The sequence below is a fragment of the Mustela putorius genome, unplaced genomic scaffold (assembly GCF_011764305.1).
Source record: "Mustela putorius furo isolate JIRA1106 unplaced genomic scaffold, ASM1176430v1.1 tig00003853_pilon_pilon_pilon, whole genome shotgun sequence".
NCBI lineage: Eukaryota > Metazoa > Chordata > Mammalia > Carnivora > Mustelidae > Mustela > Mustela putorius.
The window spans coordinates 28,887,179-28,906,490 of record NW_025422005.1 but is presented as its reverse complement, the minus strand read 5'-3'; the positions used below and the strand labels follow the sequence as shown (position 1 = coordinate 28,906,490).

Below are 19,312 nucleotides of genomic sequence, written 5' to 3'. Positions count from 1 at the left end.
GAACACTTGGTAAATCTTCACTATTATTAAAGAGAGTGTGTCTATGCAAACGTATTCTGGAAAGACATAGCCAGGAGGAGTAGTTACGAGGGGTGAGGTAGAGAGATGAACGGAGGGCTTCCACTTCCTGTTTCAAGTATTTCCGAGGTAAAGGGTTTTTGCAAAGGAGACTGTATTGCCTTTATCATCAGCAAAAACTATAAAGATGTTCCAGTTTGGTGGAATAAAACACTACCAAGGCACAGATCTGTCCTGAGAACATTCACTTCTCAGCCACCTCCCCACCGTTCTGCACCTCTCCCCACTCTCCTGGGAATCCACATCCCTCTGAACCTGGGGGGTGGGCAGCTAGGTTCGACCAGGGGGAGCAGTTTGCTCTGGACACGACATTTATATTCATAACACGTCACGTGACATCCCCTGTCTGACAGGACAAGCGAACCTCGGAACCCTAGAACTTTTCTGAACACCAGCTCAGCCAGGCCTTGGTTCTCCCACCTGCCATCAAGGACTGCGCCCCGGGCAGAGGACTCCTTGCTCGGATTCAGTCCCAGCCCCACAGTTCACAGAGAGGCTGTCACGTCTGGATTCACCTTTGCTGCTCTTGCCCACTCCCATTGGCAGCCACTGTGTAGGACCTTTAGATCCCATATAACTTCACTCTGGTCATGGATAGAGAATGTTGGGCAGGATCAGGCCCTTGCCCCGGGTGCCCTGGGCCTAGTATCCAGCACCCTGTAGCTTGAGTCGGCTCACAGGGACGAATAAGAAGATACACCCTCTTCTCTGAAGCCCACTTCTTCTAAAACTGAAGGCTAGCCTCTACTTCCTCCTGACAATAAAAGCCCGTATCTGCCATTTCCAAGTCCCCCTCCCCCTAATTTACAAAGAGAAGGAAATGAGATCACAGTGGAACAACCACGTGCTCATTCAGCCACATTCTTAACTGGTACCACTACAGACCAGGAACTGGGCTGGGTGCCGAAGAGACAGATGAAACAGAGCCAGCTGCCCCCAGGAGCTCCCGAGCCCATAGGAGAGACAGATGCACAGAAAGGAATGACACAGTGCAGGCCCAGAAATGCTCCCACCGAGGTGGTCTGTGCAATACGGTGTGGGAGCAAGGCCAAGGTCATGATTTCCTGTAGAATTAGAGCAAGAAGACTTCCCAGAGCATGGGACCCTTGAACTTGAACTTGAAGAATGGGGTGAGGGGGCATTCCAACAGAGAGGGAACTGCGCGTGCAAAACTAGGACGCCCTCAAGACCCTGTGTTTTTGTGGGAACAGAAACTCCATGCTGCTGGATTCAGAGGGTAGGCAGAGGCAGGACCCCTGGGGTTATTCACAGTAAAGAGCAATGGAGGCTTCCTGGGAGGCAAGCGACATGTCCAAGTTGTGTCTTGGGGGAGGACTCTGACTTGATTCAACACAAGGCCTGGAGGAACGGAGACTCATACCAGACGTCCTCGGCCAGTTGCCAGATTTTATGACTTACTCACTCCCCTCACACATTCTTTCAACCTCACTCTCCTGGAGCCACCAGGGTGTAGGCTTTGGCTCTCCCTTGAGGTACCCAGAGCCAACAGGCCAATGGGCCTACAAATAGAGGTAAACCGAGGCACTCTACCGAAGGGTCCTCACCTGGTCGAAAGGAGAGGAGGGCCATGAGTCTGATGTACGCTCTTTTCTCAGCCACAGACCAAAGTTGAGACGGAGGGTGATTTTATCTGCGATGACAAGTCCAGCCCCGGGCTCAGACAGGTATTGTTCCGGGCTCGGCAGACATCCCCAAGTCAGACAGATGTCCAGGGCTCAAACAGACATTGCCCCCAGGCCAGGAAGATGTTGCGCCAGGCCCGGGCAGATGCTGTGCCAGGTTCAGACACATGTCCTGGGCCCAGACAGAAGCTGTCCCGGGGCCAGATAATGTGCTGGGCTCAGCCAGGTGTCCCAGCCTCAAACAGATGTTGTCTCTAGCCCAGGCAGATGCTACCCTAAGCTCAGACAGATGCCTGCCACCAGACATACATAAAGATGCTAAGAGGTCCCTGGGAAAATATAATTCCTAAATCCTTCTTGGCCACTTCCACCCTCCACCTGCTACCCTCAAGAAAGCGGAGGACAGCCAGCACCGAGCCCGACCAACTCTCTCCGGAGGCCCCAACTTGTAACAGCCAAGGAACCCTCGTGTCCCTCCCTCAGACTCCAGGCAAGTCCACTACGCAGAGGGGAGGAAGGCACATAGAGCAGGGCGATTAGTGGGGCACACGCGCAGGAGTCCAGGGTATCTGTGCGAGCCTCGGCAAGCATGCCCAGGCTCCCTGAGCTGACTACAGGCTGGGGCGGGGGGGAGAGGACTACAGTCCCCTGGAGGGGGTTGGGGGACTAAAGGAAGGAGCGGGTGGATGCGAGGACCAGGCCCACTAAGTCTTACCTCTAACCCACACTCTGAGCCTGGCTGGAGGGAAAAGGTCCTGTGACCTCATCCCCATACTCCTATCTCTGCCCAACACCCTAAGAAGATCATTACTTGCTCATTTGAGGGTAATGACTTCCTTCTCCAGAGCTGGGCAGCATGAGGCTAGGGAGAGGGGACCAGGAGGCTGGCCCAGGGTGGACAGAAAATGAGGGACAGGCCCATTCACCAGCAAAGCTGGAAGAATGACCCTCCGTCTCCAAGAGCCTTTACAGGGGCACCCTGGAGACCTTTCTCCTCATGACCACACAGCTCCTGTCAGGAGCTATCGTGGTGCACACTTCAGCTGTGCAGAAGTTGGTGTTCAGGAACCATGGAGTGCTGGATGTTCCTGGTCTATGGGTTGGGCAGGCAACCACTACAGGTGGGAGGGGAAGAGGTGTTTCAGTGAGAGCCTAAACACCCCATCTGTCCTGGAAGGGGGGTCTGGGGGCAGGGGGGCTGGGGACTCCCTTCAGACTCAGTCACTCCAAGCAAAGCTGGGGACCAAGTGGTTCATGAACATGTAAATTAACCTTGAGCCAACCCCCAGCAGGTGAAGTTGGGACCTTCCTCCTGCTCTCCAGAGCTACCTGGAAGCTGAGAAGGGTCAGGGGTGATCTTTAAAAACCACTCTCAAACAGAAACTCCTGACACAATTACAAATGCTAATGCACACACATTAACACCAACCAAGCACAGGGACCTTAACACAAGCACACCAATACTTTAGGGAAATCCATTAAATACAAACACACGAATTCACAAAAGCCCACCAACATTGAGCCACCACACACACAAACACACTAAGCCCCCCACCCATGACTGTAAACGCTGTACCACACACAAACACAAGGGAACCCCCTTCCTCCTCTGCACCCCACCCAAGCTGCCCACTCCCCACCTTCAGTCAGGGCACAGAGTCAACATGGGGTCCAGGAGGTCACCTCACTCTTCTGATGAAGGTGACAAGGACTTCAATGACCATTCACTGATCTCACTCCACCCGGCGGTGGTGAATTTTGCAGCCACCCCGATGAAAAAGTGTGTTTAAAAAAAAATTTATAAAGAAAGGAAGAAACTCAAACCCAGCCCCAGCCTTTCAGAGTGATTAATCCCCGCTAATGATTTACCGATTTGCAGAGAGCGTGTTCTGCATAACCGGATTGTGGGCCTTAACACCAGCTCAGACGCTGCCATTCTGCTAAAAATGAAAGTAAATTTTAAGAGCAATTGACCACCCCTAATTTGAATATTCTACTGATGCACTGGGAGGACCCCACCCCCACCCACATGGCTTAGGGGCTTGGGGGAGGTGGGGGCGGCGGGACACGGAAGCAGCAAGGAAAGGTTCGTCCCTAAGAGATATTTCACCTTCCATCCCTCTCTCCCTTAACCCAGACGGAGAAATAGGGAATCTTAGATTAAACTGAGGAGGCTGCTTCTTCCTCCTCTGCCACAGGCAGCAGAGCCCCTTCTACCCCTCCCCTCCTCTTCACCATCTTGCCATCACAGGCAGGACGGAAGGACAGAAGGGGCAGGTAGGACACCTGGAGGGGTTGAATACAGAGGGGAAGAGGTGAGGGCTTGACAGCTCGGCAACAGTGATCCTACCCCATGTGGGAGAGCTTTCTGGATGATGGCAGGCATTGTGAATCTGGCACAGAGGAAGCGGATGGACACAGTGACCCCAGTACAGCCCTGGGGTGGGGGGGCACCTGTGACCCTAGGACCCTGCCAGACTCTTTCAGTCAAAAACACGATCCAGCCCAGGAAGAGCAGGTGTGGGCGTAGGCACTCCCGACGCCGCTGAGCGAGAACGGGTTGGAGAAGCAGGCAGGTTCCACTCCTGCTCACACAGGCTCTTACTCACCCCAAGCAGCCGGGGAAAAAACCCAGGCCCCACGTCCCAAATTCCCATCGGGGTGATGATCTCATCTCGCCTTCACAAGCAACCCACCAGGGACCACCCTGCCCAGTTTACAGATGAGGACACTGAGGCTTAGACCGGTCCAACGTCATCCAGCAGGCCTGAGTTTGAGCCGAGATGGAACCCAGGACCCTTGACGCTCTGAAAATGCAGGATCCAGGGCATAAAGAGAAGACTGGCAGAAGGGAAAATAAACAGCTGTGAGTGCCAGCCACGTCCTCTTCTCCCCACTCCCAGCTGGGTCTGCCCCCTACTCCCAAAAGCTCAAAGCCCATGCACACAGGAGGGTATCCTAAGACACCTGCTCCCCCAAGAGCCCTCCCCGTGGGCCCAGATCTGCCTCTCCTTAGCTTTTCTTGGCACTCATGACTTACAGTAAGGAATCCAGGGGGAGGGTCCTGGAGCTTGTCTTCCCCCCAAGCAGTGAAAGGCCTTGGATCTCCAGATGCAACCGCTCTCAGCGTTTCCCGAACTCCAAGTGCCCACTGATCGGACTGACAAGACGCAGCACAGGGACTCAGAGGCCAAGGGGGGAGGCAGCCAGACCCAGCTGCCCCCTCTGCCTCCCTCCCAGACCTTGCTCAGTGTGCCATTGCGTTGGTTCGCCCATCTGGGGCATGTGTCTGGAATATTACAGAGCACAGGTGCTGGTGGGGAGTGTGCTTGTCTTCTAGAGGCCGCATCTGAATCTCTCAAGCAGGAGCGTGAATGTAGATCACAGAGTTAGTGTCTGTGACTCAGGCCTTTGCAGAGAGAACACGTGGGGCTGGAGTTCACCCCTGCAGAGCCTCCCCTGCCGCCTGCCCCTCCCGGCAGTGCGACCCCCCACAGGGAGGGCCCCATCTGCTGGAGGCTCGGTGACCTGTGTCAAATGAGCAGGCGCTCGGTCACACTCCAGAGCCCGGAGGAGGCCGCCGGGCTCTGGGAAAGCCCAGGCAGCTCCAGGGCTGGGGGTGGGCTGAGCAGGGGCCCCGCTGGGGAGGGAGGGCCACAAGCTTCTGAGACTGGCGGCAGCCTGGCTGGGAGCTGCCCTCCGCAGACAAGGAAAGTGAAGAAGGAAAAAAAAAAGGAAAAAAAGAAAGAAATATATATATATATATATATATATATATATATATATAAAAAAAGAAAGGGCTTCCCTGCTTCCGTGGGACCAGCACTGCTGCCATAAGGCAAGGGCCAAACTCTGAGCTGGGCACGGGCCCCCCTCTGCCTTCTGACCCCTTGTGCGGGATATATTAGTTCCATGGTGGGGGGCAGGGAGATACATCTGTGTGTCTCCATGACGCGCAGGGTTGGCCTCTTTGTATCTGAGCACTGGGGGAGACAGTGTGAGTGTGTCTGTGTGTTCACATTTGCGGGTACCAGGGTGTACCTGTGTGTGGGAACTGGCCTGCCAGGTGAGAGCTTCCATGCTTGTGACCCCTGGGCCAGCAGGTCTCCGATATTTCTGTGTCACTGAAGCAATGCCTACTCGAGCCTCCTGCAGCCCGTGTGCACATTCTGGGCACGTTTCCTTTGGGATGCATGTCTGTATTTATCGTTGTGTGTTGGTTTGTGTTGACTCTGAATTCCATCCTAATGGGATGACTCCATGTGTCCGTACTGTGAATCTGGGTGTTTGTCCCTAGGCTAAATTGCATGTCTATATCTGTGTGTTGTATGTGTGAATGCATGGCCATCTGCATGCCTAAACCGTTCAGCATCTACATGGGTCAGGTGGTAGTCCGACTGCCATGCCCCAATTTCTCCCCGTCGGCTCTCTGGGGAAGGGGGGGTTCCCCTAGAGAGGGGCTGTTGAACTGTGGGCATCTCTGCCAATGGGTATGTCAGAGCCCCTGGGGTCCTACCCAAACCTCCAGAAGCAGAAGCAAGTTGGATATCAAGACCTCTGGGGGGAGCCCAACTCTCAAATACAAGAAACTGTTAACTCCAGACTAAATCCATGCATTATAGAGGGTCTAAAACTTCCAAAACAGAGAAAGGAATGTTATCCTTCCCTAGTCCACACAGCCAGCCCCGAGGGTGCTAACACTGGAGCTTGGGCATCGTCCTGAGAAGCAGGGATTGCTGTCTTATTTTAAGATGACAAAACTGAAGCTAAAACCAGTGAAGCAGACCGGCCAAAGTCACAGATGTGCTGGGGGATGGGGGTAGGGGGAACTGGGAAGGAGTCTTGCTGCCTGACAAACTGGTCACCTAGGAGCCAGGATTTGCTGCAGACACCCCTCAATTCAGTACACACCTGAGAACCCGGCTTCAGAAGCCCCAGCTGACCCTGGTCTGTCCCCACAGAACTACCAGGGATGGGGCTGTGGTTTCTCTCTGCTGCGACCACCAAAGCCAGTGCCTCCACTGGCGCCCGCCCCCATCCCATAGCAGTGGGAGCAGGCGTGATGAAGAGTGAGACCTGCAGCCTCAGAGAAGCCCAGTTTCTTAAATTTTTTTTTGTTTATTTATTTGACAGAGATCACAAGTAGGCAAGTAAGCAGAGAGGCAGGCGGGGGGCGGGGGGGGGTGAGGAAGCAGGCTCCCTGCTAAGCAGAGAGCCCAATGCGGGGCTCATGACCCAAGCCAAAGGCAGAGGCTTAACCCACTGAGCCACCCAGGTGCCCCAACAAGCCCAGTTTCTTCATCTCCACCCCAGGAATAATAATCTCAGGGCCCTTCTACAGGGCTGAGAGGTGCAGATAAAATGTGAATAAATGCAGAAGCACTCCCTAAACCATCGTGCCCATGGGTCACTGTTCTTCAAGTCTCAGTGGCAGTTCAAAGGCTGAACATCATACACCTGACTGCTGTCCAGACACTTCCCTTCCTCTAACAGGAACTGAGAGATTCACAGAATCAGACAGCTACAAGAGCCTGAGAGGTCAGGCGGGCCAAACCTCCACAACCGCACTCTACAGATAAAGAAATGGAGATTTGCGGGGCGCCTGGGTGGCTCAGTGGGTTAAACCCTTTGCCTTTGGCTCGGGTCATGATTCCAAGGTCCTGGGATCGAGCCCCGCATCGGGCTCTCTGCTCAGCAGGGAGCCTGCTTCCTCCTCTCTCTGCCTGCCTCTCTGCCTACCTGTGATCTCTCTCTCTCTCTCCTCTCTCTCTCTGTCAAATAAATAAATAAAATCTAAAAAAAAAAACAAAACAAAAAGAGAGAGAGAAAGAAAGAAACTGAGATTTGCTTAGAAAGGGGGAAGTAACATGCCCATTCACTGGCCTTGCACAATAGAAACAACCAGAGTAAAAGCCTTTTCTGAGAGCTTTTCACCCCCATTTTCTCAGACTACCCACTGACTCCCCTCAGGAGGCAGGTGGGCTGCCTACAGTACAGTTAGTCCCCATTTACAGGGAGGAAAACCCAGAGCCTCAGACACTGGACCAGAGCTATTCTTGCCCAGAAAGATAGAAGCAGGTCCAGGTTGGAAGCCCAAGCTTCGGGGTCATGCTGGTTGGGTTAGGGCTGGCGTGAGAGGCGCTTTCAATACAGAACTCCCACCTTGGCCCTACCTCCTGGGCTTGAGGAGGGGTCAGGAAGGCAAGTGCTTTATGGTCTTATGAAAGAAAGGTGACTCAAGGTGACCATGTCTTGGGCCAGAGTCCAGGAAAGCCAAGCATCCCTAGCTGGGTTCAGACACCGAGGGTCTAGAGGAGCAGTCTGTACCCAGTACGACCTGTCACCATGGACTCTGCCCCAGCCACCCTGAGGACCATTCCCACTGCAACTGTTGTCTAAGCCCCCATTACCTTTATTCATTCACTGAGGCTCTATTTACAGTCCTAACTTGCCCAGTAGGGTCTAGCTGGGCCCCCAGCTCAGTTCTATGATCTGGGACCCCAGGGCTCTGGAATCTAGGGCTCCACTGGAGGTAAGACCAGAGGGGGAAAAAGAGTGGGCTGTCAGGTGGAAGCCTCAGTGCAGGAAAGTGGAGGCTACAACTCATTACACTCGGCCTCCAGCCCCGTGTGGGGCTTAGAGGCACGGAGTGGCTGCGTTGAGGTCCAAGTCCACTGAGGCTCTTTCAAGGAGCCCTCTCACTGCTGGGGAGATGAGAAGATCCCGGAATTGCACACTCCGCCTTCCTAGCAAGGCTTCCTCCATCTCGGTTCCCTTTTCAGCAGGCCCCAACCAAGTCCGTTAAACTCCAGCTCAGAGCTCCAGCGAGGCTGGACAGCTCCTGGCCTGCATGCAGGATTTCTGAAGTGCCAGCTGCCCTTTCTCAAGTCCACGCCACTCCTCACCTGGAGCAAGTTTCGCGTCCGGGCATGACCCGGTCATGACCTCGGCCAGTGAGTCGGTCACGCAGAGGGAAGGAGCGAGAAGGCGGCAGCCGCGTGGGACAGATACCCAGGGGCGAGTATGTCCACCACCCCCATCGGCGGCGTTTTCCCCAAGCCTAGGTCTCCACCTCGAGGTCCTCTCACTCGGAAAGCCCGGAACGCGGCCTGGTTACGGGAGCTCGCGTCTCCCCGCAGCACCGCAGCATTGCTGCGGTGCGTACCCCCAGCCGCCCACGCAGTTCTCACCTGGTCCGCGTAGCCCGGAGGAAGGGGAACCTGCACCAGGCGGAAAGCCAGAGCCGGTCGGACTCGGCCCGCGCCGGACGCGCTCTCGGGGCCGCCGTACGTTGGCGGAGTTTCGACGCTAGGTCTAGAAGAAGAGGGAAAACGGGACGGGTCCGGGAGGCGGGCAGAGGAGAGCTCCGTGCAGGCTGGAAGCGCGGGAGGCGAGGAGGCCGAGGGGAGCAACGGCGCCGGAACCGAGCCGGGACCCGCGCCGCCTCCCGCTCGCCGCCGCCGAGACCCGCGGGAATCCCGGCCCGCCGGCAGCGGCACTGCGGAGGGAGGAGAGCGGGGCTCCGCTGCTTCTCGGAGCCCTAGCGCCTCCCGGAGCCCGCAATCCCTGCCGCTGCCTCTTGGCCGCCCGGGCAGGAGACGGGCGGGAATTCAGTTCGCGTGGAGTGTGGGACCTGCCGGGCTCCGAGTCTCCTGCTCCGGGGGTAAGCGGGGCCCACGCAGCCAGGACGAGAGGGGGTGCGGTCCCAGTGCCACCCCCGCGCCACTCCCCACGTGGCGGCCGCGCCCCCGGGGCGTGAGTATGTACGCGGACGGTAGGGGGGCCGTGAATGAAGCCCCAGCGGCCAATCAGCACGGCGGGCGCGCGGGACCCCGGGAGCGAGGCCCAATGGCGAGCTCTGGGCGGCCGGGCCGGGCGGCGGGCGGACGCGGGGGGCGGGGGCCGTGGCCGGGGGGCGGGAGGCGGCTCCGCGGGCAGCCAATGGGCGGCGGGTTGGGTGGGGCTCCGGAGCGCCGAGCGGGTCGGGGCTTTAAGCCGGCGGAGCGCGGCGGCGGGGCCCGCAGACGGAGAGGAGCGGCGGCGGCGGCGCGGCGCAGGGCGCGGGGCGGCATGGCCACCACCGCGCAGTACCTGCCGCGGGGCCCCGGTGGCGGAGCCGGGGGCACGGGACCGCTTATGCACCCGGACGCCGCGGCGGCAGCGGCGGCTGCGGCGGCCGCCGAGCGGCTGCACGCGGGAGCCGCGTACCGCGAAGTGCAGAAGCTGATGCACCACGAGTGGCTGGGCGCGGGCGCGGGCCACCCCGTGGGCCTAGCGCACCCCCAGTGGCTACCCACGGGAGGAGGCGGCGGCGGCGACTGGGCCGGGGGCCCGCACCTGGAACACGGCAAGGCGGGCGGTGGCGGCACCGGCCGAGCCGACGACGGCGGCGGCGGCGGAGGAGGTTTCCACGCGCGCCTGGTGCACCAGGGGGCGGCCCACGCGGGCGCTGCATGGGCGCAGGGCGGCACGGCGCACCACTTGGGCCCGGCCATGTCGCCGTCCCCAGGGGCCGGCGGGGGCCACCAGCCCCAGCCGCTCGGGCTGTACGCGCAGGCGGCCTACCCGGGGGGCGGCGGCGGCGGCCTGGCCGGGATGCTGGCAGCAGGCGGCGGCGGTGCGGGACCCGGCCTGCACCACGCGCTGCACGAGGACGGCCACGAGGCGCAGCTGGAGCCGTCGCCTCCGCCGCACCTGGGCGCCCACGGACACGCACACGGACATGCACACGCGGGCGGCCTGCACGCGGCGGCGGCGCACCTGCACCCGGGCGCGGGCGGCGGTGGCTCGTCGGTGGGCGAGCACTCGGACGAGGACGCGCCCAGCTCGGACGACCTGGAGCAGTTCGCCAAGCAGTTCAAGCAGCGGCGCATCAAGCTGGGCTTCACACAGGCCGACGTGGGGCTGGCGCTGGGAACACTGTACGGTAACGTGTTCTCGCAGACCACCATCTGCCGCTTCGAGGCCCTGCAGCTGAGTTTCAAGAACATGTGCAAGCTCAAGCCGCTGCTCAACAAGTGGCTGGAGGAGACCGACTCGTCCAGCGGCAGCCCCACCAACCTGGACAAGATCGCGGCGCAGGGCCGCAAGCGAAAGAAGCGCACGTCCATCGAGGTGGGGGTGAAAGGCGCGCTCGAGAGCCACTTTCTCAAGTGTCCCAAGCCCTCGGCGCACGAGATCACCGGCCTGGCCGACAGCCTGCAGCTGGAGAAGGAGGTGGTGCGCGTCTGGTTCTGCAACCGGCGGCAGAAGGAGAAGCGCATGACCCCGGCGGCCGGCGCCGGCCACCCGCCCATGGACGACGTTTACGCACCGGGCGAGCTGGGGCCGGGCGGGGGCGGTGCATCGCCGCCCTCGGCGCCCCCGCCGCCCCCGCCGGCCGCGCTGCACCACCACCACCACCACACACTGCCCGGCTCGGTGCAGTGACCCCGCGGGCCGGGCCCCCGCCGGCGCGCAGCGAGGCGCCGCGCGGCCTGAACTCTTTTTGTTCGGTTGCTTTGGATTTTACAAAAAGCCCAGAAACTTTCGAACAAAACCAAACACCCGGACGACCCTCTCTGGCGAGCGGCGAAAACAGCCGATAGGCTGAGTCGCCCGAGCCCCGGGAGAGAGGAGCGAAGATCCGGAACGCGCCAACTCACCCCGGGCATCCTGCCCGCCGCCTGCTCCCTGCCCCCATCCCCTCGACGACCCCCGCCCCTGCCCCACCCCGGGCTGTTCGGGGCCGGATCCCGGCAGCGGCCTCCCCACAGCGACAGGTAACGCGGTACGGGGTTAGGGATCCCCGGGAGAGAGGACGAAGAGAGGAGGGTTCCCTATCCCTCTCCCCGGCGCGGACTCCCAAGCCTGCGGGTCGAGGGTGGGGGACTGTCACTTAATTCGCTCCACGCCTCTTCTCTCCCACAAGGATGCGCCCCATCCCCTTACCCTTCCTCCGGGCTTGGTTTTTTACGGTTTTTATTTATTCATGGAGCCTCCCGGCTCCTGGGGTCCTTCTAACTCCGCCCGCGCCCTTAATTTAAATCGCTGTATACTGTATTTATCGGGGCCCCGGAGGGGAGGCCGCGAGAGCCGCGTCTGTGTATAAAAGCAGGAAATAGCCAAAGCTTTAATCTAGCCTAATTTATTTTTTTCCCTTATCTTCCCCTGCCCTACCCCCCAAAAAGCAAAACAAAAACAACAACAAAAAAAAAAACTAACAAAAAAAAAAAAATTCGAGTGTTCATTTTTCGTTTCGTTTTATCCGAGCTGCGATTCGGTTCCCGGCCACGCGGGAGGGGTCTGCGCTCCCACACATAGCCCACGGGAAGAGGCTCCTGCCCGGCTGCAGACTGACCGCTGCACAGCAGGGCCCCCGCTCCCCGCGGGGCCCTGCCCTCCTGGCCACCGACAAACGAAACTTGAAAAAGTTGGAGATATTTTTTGACCAGCTGTAGAAATAAGCCGTTCCCCTTAGAACCTTCTGCCTGATTCCTTGCAGCTTCCTCTTGCTCCCTTTCCGGCCCCACCTGGGATGCGGGATGCTGGGGCGGCCAGGAGAAAAATTCCCCAAGTTTGGGGTGAGGTGGGAACCATGTAAATATGTGAGATATGTACACACATTTTGTGCTTGGTTTTTATTTTTTGGTTTTTCCGGGCTGCCCTCCATCCCCATCCGAAAGGATTTTGTACACTGAATAATCCGAAAAAAAAAATATTTTAATATGATTTCCAGATTTCTGACCCATCTCTATTTATTTTCTGGATGTGTTTGGAGCTTCCCCCTTCTCCATTTCTTGTTCTGTTTGTTACCGTTTGGATTTAAATTTTGTTATTTTATTTTTCTTATTTTTCAGAACAATGTTTTGGTGCATTCTTTGTATCTTTATTGCAAAAAATAATAATAATAATGTAGACTGGGAAGTTCCCTTTATATTTATGTTATAGTAAATATTTTATTACTCACATAAACATGTACCCCAGGGCTGTGTCCTGTCCTTTTTACTGCCAGGGTTGGGTCGGTGTGCGGGTGAAGTGTTGGGATACCCTGGCTAACCTCCCCTGAAGTTCTGGCCACACTATCTGGGACAAAGGTGACCATGCAGACCTTGTTTCAGGCCCCTATGAGGACTGCCTGCTACTTGGGCAACGAGTGAGCGTAGGGGAGATGAAGCTGCCTCGTGTCCCCTCCTGTAAACAGACTATCCTGAGACCAAACCAGGGCCTCCGACACTGTAGACACCACACTGAATCTGGGACAAACAGCCATTCCTCAGGTACAACTCAAGACTGCTTCTCAGCCAAGGAAGAAGACCGCCTCACCTGGACCAGCAGCCTGGCACCTCTGAGTGCCCCGCCACCCCCAAGACATCAGGCCCTGGCTTCAGTTTCACTTTGTGCTCCACGTGTGGAGTCCAGGCCAGCTCTATCCTTCCAAGTCAGGGGGCTGTTGGAAGCGGGGTCAGGCCACGCCAGTCCGCCCCAGCTGGCTCTCCACCCACAAACACACGATGCCCAAACCTAACCTGGATCCACGGGGAGTCCTAACAGCTTCCACATCGGCCCTGCAGGATGTAAGTGGGCCTGGGAAGGGAGTCCTGCCTGCTTGCTTAGGCAAAAGCCGGTCCCCTTCCTCTGCGAACAAACGGTCTGGCCCAACTTCCCTCTGTGGAGGAATGAGAACACAGACAACTGTGCCCCCACAAAGCCCTCCCATCTCTCCAGGGAGGGATACCCAAGGAACCCCCCAGCCCCAACACTCAGGGAGTGATGCGTATGCCAACAGGAAGATTCGGCGGTTGTGCAGCCCTGACCTGGGGGTCAGGGGGAGACATAGTCTCAGACATCTCCCCCCTCAAGCTTTCAGCAGCAACGTCTCCCCCCTCCCCAGAATCCTGATGTGTGGAGGTGGATCGGGGTTCCAGGGCCAAAACCCAAGATTTACCTGTGTCCCCATCAAGATCCTCTTTTTCCTTTAAAACAACTTTTAAAGAGACGAATGAATTAGCTCTTCTTGCCTCCTCACTAGACGCAGTTCCTTTCCCTTCTCAGAAGAAACCTCATGAGGTTTCTTTCACTTTTCATGGACACAAAGCCTGAAGCAGCACGACTGCTTGATGGGGGTGGGGGGAGAAAGTTGTGTCCTTAATGAGTGTGTGTGTGTGTGTGTGTGTGTGTTCCCCTGCTTCCAGGGAAGCAGCCCAAGCCCAGGGCTGGAAGAGGCCTTGGCTCCAGCCGACGCATCCAGGCACCCAGACAGGTGTTCCCCCGGCCGCCAGCTTGGTGGTCCCCAACCAAACCGAAGCTCTGGGATGATGGCACCAGGCTGAGAGTTCCCAGTGACTTTCTGGGCTCTGACCCTCAGTCTCAGGAGGAACTGTCTCTGCAAGTACAACGGCCGCCAAGATTTTCCAAGGCTCTACTCACCGCTGCTTTCTTTTTCCTCCCTCCTTCTGTCCAGGCTAGTGGGCGCTGAGCCCTGTGATTGGCACCCGTGTCCCAGCCATCACCCACCCTGGCGGGCCAGTGAGAATCCTCAGGCTTACAGATGGGGCCGAGGATGTCACGGCCAGGTGATGGCATGGCCTCCATTTCCTGCTCCACTAAGTACAGAACTTCAAATCAGTCCCGCACTCCCCCACACTGTCTCCTTATTTCTCCATTCCTGGATTTGTCCCAACCTCGGGGCCCTGAAATGGAAGCAAGCGAATCTCAGGGCTCCCTGCTGCCTGCTCCGCCCTGAGCCTCAGCAGGTTTGGAGGTCGGGAAGGCGACAGGGAATACAGGGGCCTTTCACTGGCCTCTGTCTGCAGCTGACACCAATTGACTGATTGATTTCCTAATTGTCTGCTTAATCCCGTACAAGAGGGTGGATTTATTATTTAAGCAAGTCAACTCAAAAAACAGCAAAACAATGTGGCCTCCCAAGAACCAGCGGCAGCTGAGGAGAACAAAAAAATGGGAAGAAAAAAAAAGTGGAAACGAGGATGGAAGAAAAGCTTCCATGCTGTGAAGATTTTTACTTAATGAGACAGCAGCCTAGGACAGCTACCCAAGGACCAAGCCCTTGGTCAGAGAACTCCCCAGGGCTCCTTTCCCCAGTCTCCAGCCTGGGGTGACTATAGGACCCGCAGCACATTTGACTGTGGAAGGAGAAACCAGAGGGAGACAGATTTGGCCCTGGCGTCATCTTCCCTCCCTGGCTCGAGTATGGGTACGGTTTAGGAAAGGTCTCGCCATCCCGCATGGATGCGGAGCCACCGCTCCCAAGAGCCTCCGACTCACCCTCCTTCAAGGGAGGCAGACAGCCCTGGCCTCAGCATACAAGGAAACCCAAGCGTTCCCGAGCACAGAGCGTCCTCTGAGCCCATGTCTCTTCCCTTCTCTCTTGAAGAAAAGTATTGTCTATGATCATGTGGCCACAGATTGTATTCATTAAGAGAGCATCTCTCTCCCCATAGGAACCTCAGTGTGTTGGTGTGTGAACCACTGTGCCTGCAAATCCAAGCCACTCCCAGAGATCCAGAAAGGAAGACCACACTACGCCACGAATGCTTGGAGCTGGGAGAACACTGCTAGTGTGGGGGGGGGGTGGCTAAAACGGGAAGAAGGAAGGTGGCCACTGTGGTCACCTGTGCTCCCCAAGGCAAACGCAGAAGGTGCCTGGCCCTAAACCCCAAGGACGTCTGTATTCTCCCCCCCCCCCACCTCCTGCCCCAGGAGGTTGTGCTGGCTTCTATGTGGCATAGCTCAGGTCCTGTGCAATCACCCCTTGACTCCAGGACCCGACTGGGCACCCACAGGACTCGCTGACTCCCAACCACTGGTACCTACTCCCCAGAGCTGTTTGGAATCCAGTCTCCTCTGATGAGGCTCTGGGCCTGCATGGGAGGGTCAAGATCCCAGTGATGACCCAGGTTCAGGCTTTTCCCAGCAGGGCTTGGGCTCCAGAAAGCTCCAAATACAAGACCCATCTGAGCAAGGGTAGGAGTGAGGGCAGTAGGCTGGTTATCTGGCCCAGCTGCTCCCCTAAGCTTAGCGAACAGGAGTCACCCAGGGCCTCCAACTTAGTTACTGAAGCCAGAGGAGCCGACAGTCTTGTCCCTGGAGCTACTGTTTGGCCGGCCCTTCCGGGGCTCCATGTGGGAGGACTGCCCTCTATTGGTCCCTGAGCTGGGACATGGCCACAGTCACCAGGGCCAAGCTTACAGCTAAGGATCCTCCCAAAGTTCTGCTTCAAGTTGGCTACTCTATGGGGGGTCGGGTGCCAGGTAGAGCAGAGGCAACTGTCACCTCCAAGAAAGCAAGCCTGAGTCACACACACACACACACACACAGGCTTGCCCACACCCTTCCTTCGCCCATCACCCCACCCATTCCCCCAGCCATTCTCAGGAATTCGCCATCACACTGCCTCCTGTCTCTCTCCCACTCACACCCATCCTCAGCCCTCCTCCCCTCAGCCAACTGAAACCCCGAGCCCGCCCTTGCGAGCTTGCCCGCTCACACACTCGCGGTCACACCCGTACCACCGTAATGCTTCCCTGGGTCCAACCCTGTGGTCTCCGGCACCGAGCTCTCCAGAGCTACCTGGCACTTGTAAACATTCGATTGAACACACACAACCATGCTTTGCAGCATTGGACCAGGGCCCTTTCTCTCAGAATTTGAAAGCACTTACCCCACAAACTGCTTTCCAATCCCTGCCCATCATTGTCCCCGGCTCCTCCCAGATCTCTCCTGCTCCCTTCAGATAATTAAAGTTAGGCTGTGTGTTTGTATGTATGTGTGATCTTATTTTTTAAACACACACCCCCACACGTACATATGCGTGTATATATACAAACACACACAGCAATTAGATCTATCCTTTCCTGCCGTCGTCCCTCTTGTGCAGCAAAACCTCAGCAATGCACATGTCCCCACATCACCACGCAATGAACCATCCCCTGGTCCTAGGCACCTGATGTCACTCACACACACACACGCACACGCACTACTCACCCCACAGCTCCCTGGTGTTTCTCCAGGGACACGACCCACCTCCCACCCACCTTCAGGGCATCTGAATGGGCTCCCTTCAGATGAGCTAAGTACCAGGAGGGCTCTGCTTCCACACCCCCCAAGCACACAGCCAGTGGACATGTCTTTAGCTGAGCCTGACCAGGGTGGGTCTGGGTATTATTAGGCTGCACAGACAGCACGGAGGCATATGGTCTCGTACACAAGAAATAATGTTCATGTTAAATCAGACCTCATGCATAATGCATGGTGCCTGATCTCACATTATTTTGGGTGTTCGTCAAAATCAGTGTTCTTTCTTGTGAGGGCTCCTGAAAAGAAGGGGGAAAGACGTTTGCTAATTGCACCCACAGCCTGGACCCAGGGAGCCCAGAGTGCCCTGGGAGCACCCCTCTGGCCCCACGTCACCCACCGGTGGGGCTCGACCCTCTGTCCCCTCTGTTTTTCCCTGTGGAAGGAGGGGCTGACTGGGGTTTGTAGCAGGCGTGAGGCCTCGTGTTATTTTTATTTCTTTTCTCTCGGCTCTCTGTCCCCGGAGGGTTCTGGGGAATAGCGGTGGCTCCGTCGTTCTCACACCCGATTCATTTGCCGTTTTATGAACTCCCCGTTGATTCATCGCCTCCCTAAGTCAATGATTCACTCCTGATGGCTTTTCAGAAATCCTTCTTCAAAGGCTCCAGATTATTCAGCTCTGAACAGGAGCAGACCCAGACCCTGCGCAGCTACTGCTCTCCCTGTTTTGGGTGGGAAATTGTCACGGTGTTTGGCTTTTCCCTGGGACTGGCCACCCTGACGGGAGGGTGTTTCCTCCATGTGGAAGCTGCTAGAGTTGACCCCAGGGAGCTTGTGGGCAGATCTGGCTCTCCAGGAAGACCTCCTCCAACCGTTGTGAGTCACCTGCCTTCTCCCATTGTCATTAAAGTGCCCAGGGAAGCTCTGCATCTTACATCTAATGGCAAGCAGACAGCAGAAGGGCAAAGCACAGGATCTGTAGCACCAGACAGATCGGGTACAAATCCTGGCTCTTCCTCTTTGCAGCTGTGTGACTTCAGGCCAGCTACTTACCCTTTCTGTGCCTTGGTTCCGTGATACCTTGACAAGGACAATTCCTACATCATAGAGCTATTTTGAGAATTAAGTGGGGTGACGCACAGAAAGTGCTTGGCATCAGTAGGTGATGAATGAAAGCTGCATGGGGCCCATGCAGGGCCTTGTACAGAAACAAGTGAACAGGAAAGACAACCAAAATGTAATGAACGTTGACCATGGCCCCCACCCTGCCCAACGCTTTCTGACACAATACTTATCCAGCACTTACTTCGTACTTACTTTCATTATTTCGCATTACTTACTCTTATTTTGCAGATGAGCAAACTGGGACCCAAAGAGTTTTAGTGACCTATTCAAGGCAGCATGACTAGTTAACAATCAAAGCTGCAATAAAACCTACTTTATCTGACACCTCAGTTCTATTTACATTCCCGGCTGGGGCAAAGAGCAGCAGCCAGTGCTTGGGGGTATGTACCCAAAGCAGAGGAGCTTCCAGAACTCAAGACTGGGCCAGAGAGAGAAGCTTGGGGATGAAGCGTGTGGGAGCTAATGGACTAGGATCTGCTCCTGTTCTCCACCACCTTGCCATCAGGTAAGTCCCATGAGGCCCAGGGCAGTTGGATGCCTTGCCTCAGATCACCCAAGAGGTCAGGAAGCCCTCCCGATGCGTCCATTCGGAGAGCTGCATACTGAGCAATCACATATAGAGGCAAAGAAGGTGGGCCCTGGTGTCTGCTGCTTTCATTCTGGCTACACCACCTGCTGCCTGTACTGTGGGACCTCAGGCAAGCTACTTATGCTCTCCATACCTCAGTTTCCCCATCTATCAAAAGAAAATGATAGTACCTGCCTGGCAGGACTGCTGAGAAATATACATAAACACTTCAAAGAGTGCCTGGCATGTTGTAAGTACACATTAAATGTCAGCTATAAAATTAATTTCATATGTACAATATATATTATTATATTAATGCTGGGCTGAATCAGTGTGGAAAAAATGATGCCTAGTGATTCCCCCGCCCCTAGAATTATTGCCCTTATTTCTCAAAACCGCTCTGGGAAGACAAGTACAAGGTCTCCATCCCCACTCCACAGATGAGGAAATAGAGACCCAAAGACATTGAGGGACTTGCCGAAAAGGACCCAGAAACTTAGTAGCACGTGCAGTCTCCCAACTTATCCCTTACTTCTGCCTCTTCATGGTAACCCCATGTCCCCAAGAATGTGTACTGAGCTCCTTCTAAGGCTCTGTGTAGGATCTGGGGAGATAGCTCCCACATGGTCAGAGAAACCCTCATAGATGGTACCATCAATTAAGCTGGGTCATGAAGAATGAATACAAGTTTGTCTTGGAGCTCCCTGCTCAGGGCTTGATCCCAAGGGGGCAAAACCACTCAGCCCCAGTGCCCTCAAGACCCCACTCATTGCCCCTTCCTGAACTTTATCCTTCTTTCTCCCTACCCAGGACCCTTCCACTAATGGGCTCTTACCTCCTCCTCCGATCCGAGCACAGAAGACTCAACTCGGGATTAAGGGTC

General features: G+C 56.4%; 1 protein-coding gene and 1 long non-coding RNA gene across 2 annotated transcripts in view; one reads left to right on the top strand and one right to left on the bottom strand.

The window, feature by feature from the left end:
- The window catches only part of LOC101688505, a 65,160-nt gene extending 55,572 nt beyond the window's left edge, over window positions 1-9,588 (bottom strand). Inside the window, exon 1 of the long non-coding RNA XR_198602.3 lies at window positions 8,912-9,588. This is a non-coding gene — a long non-coding RNA (uncharacterized LOC101688505). The remainder of the gene's footprint in view (window positions 1-8,911) is intronic.
- A 169-nt stretch (window positions 9,589-9,757) lies between these two features.
- Window positions 9,758-12,687, top strand: POU3F1 (POU class 3 homeobox 1). The gene has a single exon (XM_004741551.2). The coding sequence runs from the start codon at window positions 9,792-9,794 to the stop codon at window positions 11,148-11,150; it is 1,359 nt and encodes a 452-aa protein (XP_004741608.2). The 5' UTR covers window positions 9,758-9,791; the 3' UTR covers window positions 11,151-12,687.
- The last annotated feature ends 6,625 nt before the right edge of the window (window positions 12,688-19,312 follow it).

Bases quoted from the DNA above. Each gene is read 5' to 3' on its own strand.
- POU3F1 (XM_004741551.2), top strand. From the start codon at position 9,792: ATGGCCACCACCGCGCAGTACCTGCCGCGGGGCCCCGGTGGCGGAGCC.